At 44.0% G+C, this 10,788-nt stretch overlaps 1 protein-coding gene across 7 annotated transcripts in view; it reads left to right on the top strand.

The window, feature by feature from the left end:
* dab2ipb (DAB2 interacting protein b) overlaps positions 1 to 8,599 on the top strand; it is a 77,117-nt gene extending 68,518 nt beyond the window's left edge. For 6 of the 7 annotated variants that reach the window (XM_088434540.1, XM_088434542.1, XM_088434543.1 and 3 more), the window contains 7 exons: positions 2,369 to 2,556; positions 2,726 to 3,128; positions 3,550 to 4,011; positions 5,012 to 5,149; positions 6,919 to 7,121; positions 7,189 to 7,276; positions 8,290 to 8,599. In XM_088434540.1, coding sequence (XP_088290666.1) covers positions 2,369 to 2,556; positions 2,726 to 3,128; positions 3,550 to 4,011; positions 5,012 to 5,149; positions 6,919 to 7,121; positions 7,189 to 7,276; positions 8,290 to 8,457 — 1,650 coding nt within the window. In that variant the 3' untranslated portion in view covers positions 8,458 to 8,599. The remainder of the gene's footprint in view (positions 1 to 2,368; positions 2,557 to 2,725; positions 3,129 to 3,549; positions 4,012 to 5,011; positions 5,150 to 6,918; positions 7,122 to 7,188; positions 7,277 to 8,289) is intronic. The other variant, XM_088434541.1, reaches the window with a different exon arrangement.
* The last annotated feature ends 2,189 nt before the right edge of the window (positions 8,600 to 10,788 follow it).

Here is a 10,788-nt window from a genome sequence, read left to right on the forward strand (position 1 = left end):
CTCAACGGGTTGCTTTTCACACGGATAAGTGCGCAAATATCCAGACTAACCCTCATTCAACATGCGCTAACCCTCATGAGATGTTTGTTCCTGTTGTACGCTGAGTATTTTCGGATACATTCCATACTAGTCAAATTGACTGGGTCAAATTGACCCAGAGCATTGTTTATGTTAAAAATCTTATTTTATTTTTTGGCAGCGAATGAGTTAGTATATTCGGTTTGACTGGGTCAAATTGACCCAGAAAACTATTGACTCATACAGTGCGCCTGACAGCTTAAATTGGGCTGGCAGTGAATGAGATAATCAATTCACTGCCAGGCAAATCCGCCGGGTTAAATCGACCCGGAACATTATTGCTTTATTAATTCATCCGCTACTATTGACAGCTGTATGGTCAAAAATCACTTTTCGATTGGATTGTCAGTGAATAGATTCATTTATTCATTGTTAGACAAGTTGACTGGGTCAAAATGACCCAGAATCTAATTGCTTTATTAATTCATTCTCTGCTGTTGAAAGCTGTATTTGTCAAAAATCCATTTTAATTGGACTGGCAGTGAATGAGCTGATCGATTTACTGCCAGTCAAAGTGAACGGGTCAAATTGACCCAGAACATTATTGCCTTATTAACTCATGCTCTGCTATTGGCAGCTGTTGAATCCAAAAATAATTTTAATTGGATTGGCAGTTGATTGATTAATTCCCTTCCTGTCAAAGTGATCGGGTCAAATTGACCCAGATTGTTTTTGCCTTTTTAACTCATATCTGGCTAGTGACAGCCGTTGAAGTCAAATATCAAATTTAATTCAATTGGCAGAACGTTCGCTAATTTATTCACTTCTAGTCAAATTGACCGGGTCAAATTGACCCAGAATATTACTGCGTCATAAATTCCTGCACTTCTAGTGACAGTCGTTTGACTCAAAAATCCATTTTAATTGGACTGGCAGTGAATGAGCTGATCGAATTACTGCCAGTCAAATTGACTGGGTCAAATCGACCCAGAACTTTTTTGCTTTATTAACTCATTCGCTACTATTGACAGCTAAGTAGGTCAGAGCATTAGCATCATCGCTGTGGCATACTCATGTTTCCTAACAATATCTCAGCAAAAATTATTAACCATCGGATGGCTAATTACGCTTTTATTTTTTCAATTTGTACTTCTGCGTTTGAAAAAGAAAACTGTTGGATAATTTAGCGCCGCTGCTAAGCAAGTGGCTCCCTCCAATCGTGCTCTGAATACATCGGAATGTTTATCGAGGCGTCCATCAATAATTTATGACGGCGTTACATAAACAGCGCAGAGACACGGAGCGCCGCGAAAAGCCCGGGGAGGTCGTAATCATGTTTTGGGGGGAAGCAAACGGGCAAGCTGCTAATCATTAGATAAAGTGCTCCATCTGTTGGGGAAGAAAAAAAAAAAATCAATAATTCAGGCATGGGTCGGTCGGAGTGGTTTTGTAATTCCGTCCTCACCAGAGCCTTAAGCTGCATTTGATTTTTGGATTATTGATCATTCGTATGCTAACTCATGGGTGCAGCTCTGCTAGCTTGTTTACATTTTTTTGTCCTTACATGTCTTTACCCGTGGCTGTTTGTTTTTATCTCAAGATTGCAGCGCACCTGTTATTTTTTTTTTTTTTTCCCGGGTTTGGTCTCGTAACATTCGCTATGTATGCCTGAAGGCATTTTGGTGACACATTTAGTCAACAGCAGATGGTGCTATTCGCACAAAATTGCAAATCCCCGATGTGAATAGTCCAGAGGTTCATTGTTTTGGGTTGGTCACAGTTTCTGCGGGTATCAGCAAATCTAATGGAATGCTTTTAAATACGCTGACAGGAACAGGTCATCTTTATTTTCTAATTAAGAGCAAATTGGAAGAGAAAGTAATTTAGTGCCGTTGGCTGACTTTGAAAGGGTCATGACATATTCATTTATAAATATATATTTACTTTCAACCCCTCAAAAAGTTCAGTGGCATCGGCCCTATCTATAGATTATTTTTTTTTGGAGGGAGGGGCCTAAGCCTTCTTTATGTACAAAAATTGTGAAAATGCGATAAAAGCAAAAGTAACCACGCTGTACATTCATGTATTTATGAAATTGAAATAGAAATATTTATGATGTCATACATTAAAATGACTTTTGGCAACTTTTGCATTATGGGAGACCAGGCTAAGCCAATCATGGAAGTCATGCTGTTCCTTTGATATCACGCACAAAAAAGATTAAAAAAAAATCCCAAGTTGGGTCGTCGGATCTCGGCGCAAATGGATCTTTGACGTCTATGTTCGTCAATGGCACCGACGGGGTTGGAAGGCGCTTCTTCCTAACGAATTGCGTTTCCTTCCTTGGAAGAGCGCCGCCTCCAAGCTGGGACCTCTGCCAAGGATCCTGCGGGAGGTGAGCTCGGCGCTGAGCAACCCGTCGGGCATCCACGTGCCGCCGGCGGGGTCGCCGGAACGGTCGGGCTCGTCGCCCGCCGAAGCCGGCTGCAGCATCTCCTCGGGACTGCAGAAGATGGTCATCGACAACGACCTCACGGGGTATTTTCCTGTATTTGGCTTTTGAAGGGTCTAATTTAGGCTGGTACTGAATGAGTTAAAAAAAAAAAAGTACCCGGAATTGAAAATCGGGACTCTCAATACAATGAACGTAAAAGTCCGTCTTTGGGGTTGAAGGAGTTAATACGGACACATATGTCCCCCCCCTCAGATTGGTTGACTTCACTCGGCTCCCGTCCCCCACCCCCGAGAACAAGGACTTATTCTTCGTGACGAGGAGCTCAGGGATCCAGCCCTCCCCGGCCCGCAGCTCCAGTTACTCCGAGACCAACGAGCCCGACTTGGGCATGGCCAACGGCACCAAGAGTCTGTCCATGGTGGACCTGCAAGACCCGCGCGGTCTGGAAGGCGGCGGCCCCAGTCCCGGCCCCTCGGACGCCCAGATCGACGCCTCGGCGGCGGGCTGGTCGGCCAGGGCGCCGCAGTGCAACATCCCCGGGGGTCCCGGCGTCAGGCGGCCCGGCCAGACCCCGACCACCCCGGGCACGGAAAGCGCCCCGGGTCGGCCTGCCCAGCTACTCGCCCCGCTGTCCTTCCAGAACCCCGTCTACCAGGTAACCAAAAAAATCACGAGTTCTGAAATAAGACGCTAATTTCGCTAATCGTGGATGCTTTAAAATATGTTGACATCAGCTCCCTGTTGACTGCAATTAGCGCGGTTCCAAGTTTAGCTAGCAGTGGCGAGAAGCGATAGATGCTAGCAGCATTGGCGGCTAACGGCACTCCCCTGCTCCATATAGGCTGGCAAGAACAGTCGGATGACTTTTCAAAGGCAACTGTGACTCATGATACAGTTGCCGTTCCTACTTTTTAACAAACTAAGCTTTTTTTAATTAATACTGTATGTCTTATTGACATCCGTCCGTCCATTTTCTATAGCCGCTTATCCAAATAGCGAATATTCCATAGCGCCAGGCTTAAATTTATGCTTTTGTCTCCTCGCGCCTCGACTTACCGCCGTTGCGTTTTTCCCAGATGGCCACCTGCCTTCCGGTGTCCCCCCGAGGCCTGACGGACTCGGGCTCCGAGTGCCACAGCTCGGTCAGCTCCCACAGCAACAACGAGGACGTCCCGCCCGGGGGGAAGCTCCCCTTCCCCAACCACGGCGGCGGCGGGGACGAGTACACCCGCCGCTCGGGCGAGTTCGCCCGCCGGCAGCTGTCCCTCACCGAGGCGCAGCATCAGCCCGCCGTCCCCCGGCAGAACAGCGCCGGCCCCCAGCGCCGGATAGACCAGCCTCCTCCGCCGCAGAGCGTGACGCGGGGACGCACGCCGCCCAATCTGCTCAACAGCGCCGCCTACGGCCGGCCCGGCTCGGGCGGCGCCGCCGTGACCTCGTCGCCCGACTGGCCCATGGGCGGCGCCCGTTTGCGGCAGCAGTCGTCCTCGTCCAAGGGGGACAGTCCGGAGACCAAGCAGCGGGCGCAGCATAAACAGGTACGGGGGCCCGGCGCCGGGCTAGCGCTAGCTTAGCGCTACAAAGGAGATTGAATTTGTTTCCAAAGTGGGCGGGCCTTTACTCTTATTATTCATGTTCACGCTCACGTGAGCACAAGGTGACAGGAAACAGACGTCCTCGCACGAGGCGGCTAACGGCTAGCGTGGGTATTGCAGTCGGCTTTTGTTTAGACTTTTGTTTTTCAATAATCTACGTTTAATAAGTTTTATAAGCAGATTTTTTTTATTTTATGTGTTTTGAATTCTTGATTTCAGTTTGGTTAGTTAGCGTTAGCATTCGGTTTATTGATTTACTTTTAAAGGTGAGATATTTGTGGCGTCATTCTCAGTCTGACGCCTGAGATTGATTAAAAACGGGTGTATGCAATATTTATTAGGAATATTGTAAACTGTAAACAACTTCTTTGATTCAATTTGACTTATCCTTTAAATGTAGGAGCGTTTGAAAAAAAAAAAACGTTATGTGTGACTAAGTCAAGTAAAAGCACATTTTTTTTGTCCAATCAAAGCTACTCATTTCAAGATAATGAAGACAATACAAAATGGTGACCCAGACACTTTTGTTAAATAAGTTCCTCACCTCACTTCTATGTAGTTCCTTGTCACTGAGATTTAGCAAAATTGAAGCAAATCACTTTTTAGTTGAACCGAGATGACTTCTTTTGCTAGCCAGCTGCCACAAGATGGCGGCAAAGAGCCACTTTTCTCAAACTTAAGTTTCTAAGTCCTACCCTCGCCCCCTACTGGATGACAGCAAAGCAAATGAAGCTCCTCAACTCACCATCATGGCTTTAAAATGTCCGGCGCCGCTGACGAATGTGCGTCCATTCCACCCGCTTTCTGTGTCCCGCGCGGGCTTCTTTATGTCGTACCTGTGCTTGAGTTTGCACCCCTCACCCCCACCCCCGCACCCCCCGCCCTCTCGTGCACTCCGCTCATGTGCGTGTGTTGTGTGTGTGTGTGTGTTGGTTCCCACTAGGCCCCCTCCCCCGTGAACCCCAGTGCGCTGGACCGCACGGCAGCGTGGCTTTTGAATATGAATGTGCAGTATTTAGACCATGAGGCCATGGAGCACGACTCACTGAGGCACAGAGAGGATCTGACGCAGGTGCAGAAGGTAACCTGCCTTACCTCCTTTTCGCCTTCCTCCGCCCCCGTTGCGACCCCGCCTTCCTTGTTTTTTCCATTTATATATATATATATATATATATATATATATATATATATATATATATATATATATATACTGTACTGAACAAAAGTCCCCTTTTTAAACACCTTACTATACACTATACAAAAAAGGACATAAAATGCTAAATCATTTAAAGTAGAAACATGGTCTTTAATTTAAATGCCTTACTGTATATACGTGGTTGTTTTTATTTGTGTTTTTAACGCCTTAAAATGTGCGTCAAAAAATAAAAGAAAAATAATAATAAATGCCTAAAAAATTTAACATGTGAATAAAAAAAAATGTTATTTTTTTCAAACGCCTAACTACATTACACACGCTCGGTATAAAGAATGTCCTTTTTGTAAATGCCTTACTATACATCTTTTTTTTTTAAAAGGGAAGCAAAGTCAACGCAAAGTCATTAAAAGCAGAAACTTGATCTTTTTTTAAATGCCTTAGTGTATATACATGGTTTTTTTTCATTTGTATTTTTTACACCTTAAAAAAGTACTAAAAAAATACCTAAAAAATAAAAATATAAATACAAAAAACACCACACTATTTTTTTAAACACCTTACCAAAAAAAAGCAAGTCCTGCTTTGTAAATGCCTTACCATAAATGGTTGTTTCAAAAAACATCTTAAATGCCTTACTATACATACATTGCCCTAAAATTTATTGTATATAGTATTTTTTAAAACACCTTACTACATATAAAAATATTCCTTACTATGCCTTGCTACACACTAAAAATTATCACGTTATACATAGTCTTTTATTTTAAACACCTCACCTTACTAGTCTTTTTTTTATGTCCTACTATACATAAAAAATTACCTTGCTGTAATCTTTTCAAAGCCTTACTAGATATGATCATCTAAAAGAAGAAACATCGTCTTTTTGCGTTTTTTTTAACGCCTTACTGTATGTACACGTGGTTCTTTTTTTTTTTGTTTTGAGACGCCTTACTGTACATGGTTGTTTAAAAAAAAAAAAAACGTACACAGCTTTTATTGAAACACCTTTCTGCACATGGTAGTTTTAAGGAAAAGGAAGTCCTTTTTATTTGAATTTTTATTCTATCAAACTGCAATACAAGCGCTTCCTGTACGAGTGGACAAAGTGTGCGCATGTGTGTCTTTTTGTCTACATTTGCTAAGCAGCTTATGTGTGTGTCCGCTTTTTTTGTCAGCAAAAAACACAAAAACAAAATACTGCATCAACCTTGCACCTTTTCAAATCCTGCTTTACCGCGATTTTTTTTTCCTGGAAAAATCTTTTAGTTTGAAAAGTGACCAAAAGTATTAGTTTTGTGTCATATCTGTATATTATTTGAAGGAGCACCGCCCCACCCTTGCAAAAAAAAAAAAAAAAAAAAAAGCGATGACCTGTTTATGGCGGTAATCAGGTTGAGGACCACTGTTGTGAATAAGTAACTCGGAATGAAGGACTCCTTAAAGACGTATAAATACGTCTCTGGGATTGAATGAGTTATCTTGTCCTGGAAGTAAAACATGTACTGCAACTACAGGTGGCGCTAGTACTCTTATTCATTAGCGAATGTATGGCACGTTATATTGTGGTTCTCAAACCTGGGTCCCACAAATTGTAACTTGGGGGTCCAAAATATGTCACCGAAAGGAAATCTAACAAAACGTGTAAAGCTCACGTCCACGAATTAATGTAGTTCCCCCCCCCCGAATCGGTGCAGTACCAGCAGGAGATCGCGCTGCTGCAAGAGAAGCTGCGGGCCTCGGTGCAGAAACTGGAGGAGTACGAGGCCCGTCTAAAAGGCCAGGATGAGCAGGCCCAGAAGGTCCTGATGGAGTACCAGGCCCGGCTGGAGGAGTCGGAGGAGCGCCTGCGCCGGCAGCAGGACGACAAGGACCTCCAAATGAAGAGCATCATCAGCAGGTAAGCGGCAAGGCGAGAGGCGAGGCCCGGTTCCCATTTCCGTCTTGACGCCGTGCGCGTGGTCCAGGTTGATGTCGGTGGAGGAGGAGCTGAAGAAAGATCACTCGGACATGCAGGCGGTGGTGGACTCCAAACAGAAGATCATCGATGCGCAGGTATGAAAAAGTTTCCTCGCGTAGCGACGGTTGCTATGCTAGAGTTCATGCGAATCGGTTGTAGAAATTCTTGATTCCGGGCCTCATTTTACCACACGATGATCATACCCAAACTTGTCAGAAATGTGTAAAATCCAAATCCAGTATTTTGTTTTAACAATGATTTACGTTCATTTCTCAGGAACAGCAACATTATCTCTGGGTCAATATGACCCGGAGGTGTGTGCATTTATTCAAAAGTCTCAGAAAAGGAACAAAGACAATACCTAATGTTATGTTTGTTTTTCTGGAATAGGAATAACATCCTGGGTCAATTTGACCCGGGGTCATTCAACTATCCAAAAGTTTCAGAAACGTATGTGTAATCTGTCTTAATAACAAATCTTGTCCCCCTCAAAAACAGCAGTAATATTCATGGGTCATTTTGACCCGGATTTGACTTATTTAGCAAAAAAAGTTGCTCAAATTTCGGTAAATAATACAAGGCCATTTTAAATGAAAATGGAGGACTTGTACTTAGAAATTACATTCAACATTAACTTTCGATAGGCTCATTTTGACCCACAACATAACAGGAAGTTGAAATGATCAAAATGGAACCGTCAAGCGTTTAAAGCGTTCACCATTTGTTGCGGTTTCCTATGTTGAATTTCTCATTGAGAATGAATAGGGAATTTTTGTTTGCCGTTTTTGAAATTAGGTAAAAAATCAAAAATACTAATTGATTACTTTGGTTCTTGATTACCTTGTACTTAAATAATTTAATACCAGCCATTTTTAGACCCTCCTATAGATAAACACTTGAAGAAAAATGTAAAAATTATAAATATGTACCTTGGATTGGATGCCTGGACTCTCAAAACAAAACAAAACAAAAAACGTAAAAACACGTCTTTGGGATTGAACGTAACAATACTTTCTTGTAAGTCTTCCTCTCGACAAGCCCTCCACACAAACAACCCTAAAAAAAAACTAATAACATCTCTGAAAACCTTTTCCGCTTGTATATGCAGGAAAAGCGTATCGCGTCCTTGGACGCCGCCAACGCTCGCCTGATGAGCGCCCTGACGCAGCTGAAGGAGCGCTATAGCACGCAGTCCCGCAACGGAATCTCGCCCACCAATCCCACCAAGCTACAGATCACCGAGAACGGGGAGTTCCGCAACAGCAGCAACTGTTAGACCCCCAAAAAAATAAAAATAACAACGGGATCGACTGCGGATACTTTCCTCGAAGGCGGATGATCCGTTTCCCCGCCTGCAGAGAGGGACGGTCTGGACCCCATTGCCAAGAGGCCATCTTCAAATGCGGAGCTTGGCCGGATCGGGCTCGGGCGGGATCGGAGGTTGTACATACGAACGCTCGTGTACAAAAAAAAAAAGACAATTTGACATCCGGGGACGAACCACTACGTCTTTCTCGACGACCCCCTTACGAATCGGCGGAGGACGCTTCGCTAGCGCTTTAGCTTCCAACCCGCGTTTGGAAAGAACCGAATAGAAGCGAAAACCCCTGACGATTTGACATCCGAAACGACCTCTACTTTCAGCCATCGGGCGGGGCCGTGGTCGCCCCCCCCGCCCCTTTCCCGCCCCCCCCCCCCCCCCCCCCTCGCAGCCCCGCTCGGACCCCCTTAGTAGTGCACTTTGTGAAAGCTATTGGTACATGCAACGCCTTAAGCTTAGGACGATTCCACAGCTCCCGATTTCTGCAAAAAGTTTTAAGAAAAAGAAAAAAAAAGGCACAATTCTCTACTGTGGATTTGTAAAGAATAGAGCTTGTACAAACGTATACGTAATATGTAAGTAAATGAGATTTATGTGATACTATATTGATGCAATTTATTAGAGATGTATGCTGTTCCTTTTTTCGGGCTTCTATCGTATACGCACGTATACGCACATGGCTATATTTGATAATGTCGACGGTAAAAGCAGACGTGTATTTAGGAGTTTTATTTTTGATGCTTCTAAACTGACGAGAGCGTGTAGGCTTTCTTGCACCGGGTTGGGTCTTGTGCTCGTGGGCAAGCTATAAACACTGGACTGGACGGACAACCGAGGAACGGATCATTCCTTTCGTGTCTGTCCGAAACGGAGGCTTCTTTTTTTCCGGGCGGTCGGATATTTCTTGAAAAATGTCCTGAAAAGCTAATCCTTTAAAACCCCGCCGCTATTAGCACCTGCAGAACCGAATCCTCCGAAACCCGAACCTAAAACTGTAGCACTACATTCCGTCTCCGATGTAGCGTACCCGTCGCGGAACCCGAGCCAGTCTTACCCCTAAGACCTTAACTATGACTTGTAAATCCAAAATGGGACTTGGATAAAGCGAAGTCTTACTCTTCCCAAGTTGTCGGATCTTCCCTAAATCCAGCCTGACAATCTAAACCCTTAAATCCTCCTAGTATACTTTCAAACCCCAAAGTTTAGCTTCTGTATAACACAAATCCCCCCCACACGGTTTTACAACCAACCTAACTTGAAATCCCAAAATGTTGGCTTCTCAATGCGAGACCTAACCCAGTCTAGACCAGGTTCGATCCTGAACTTCACTCATACGCCGCCAAATCCCAAACCACACCCTAATCTACCATGGCCGAGGACTAAAACCTCCCCAAACACAGACCCTCAACACATCCTAATCGTAGCCAGACTTAAAAATCCAAATGTGACTTGATCAAAGCAGAATCTCCTTTCCAAGTTTGACTGTAAACCCACCAAAACCCAAAGTCCTTATCCAAAACCACAGACCCTGAACTCTACCACCCCAGTCCGAGAAGACTCCACACCTACCCTACTAGTAATCCGACTACTAAAGTCCTTCCTAGAGACCCTCCCTAAAAGCAAACCCTTCACCCTACCCAAAAACCAGATTCCGCAAAATACTTCCACCCTTATCTCGCAACCCTGTACGTGTTTTCGGTACACCAAAATCAAACTTGTTTTTTTTGCCCCTGCCGTAAAATCAACATCTTACCTCTACCTGAAAACTGATTTACCTTCCTATTTTTTAAAGTAAATGAGCCCTACCTTGAAGCTAAAGATTATGTTAGAAATGACAAAAGATTCTTTCAGAACTTAGCGCAAAACTTTTACGTCCTCCCCAATATGTCTCATTACTACGCCCGCCACTAATATTTTAGCGGCAGTAGCTACGCTAGTTTTTACCAATTGGGAGGACGACCAATGGCCCGTTGAAGACACATACAAAAGATGAGACCACAAATTATTTCTGGGCAATAATCAACAACGTTCGGACCAAGAAAGTCAAATCGGATAATTGGCTAGGAATCGCTGGTTAGTGTTCGTGAGTTGTAAAAAACATAACATTTGCATTAAAAAAAAACATCTACGCTATTTTCACCTAAATTTAGTTTGTTTTTGTTGTTGTTTTTTTTAAATCTCGTTACCTCGCGATCAAACTCTGCTGTATCGTCATCCTGGGTGTTGTAAATACGAGCTAGCAAAGCTAGCAGTGTACCGCTTTGGCTCGCCAAAACTAGACGTTTT

Source organism: Hippichthys cyanospilos, chromosome 15 (genome assembly GCF_059441005.1).
Source record: "Hippichthys cyanospilos isolate Australia breed blue-spotted pipefish chromosome 15, RoL_Hcya_1.0, whole genome shotgun sequence".
NCBI lineage: Eukaryota > Metazoa > Chordata > Actinopteri > Syngnathiformes > Syngnathidae > Hippichthys > Hippichthys cyanospilos.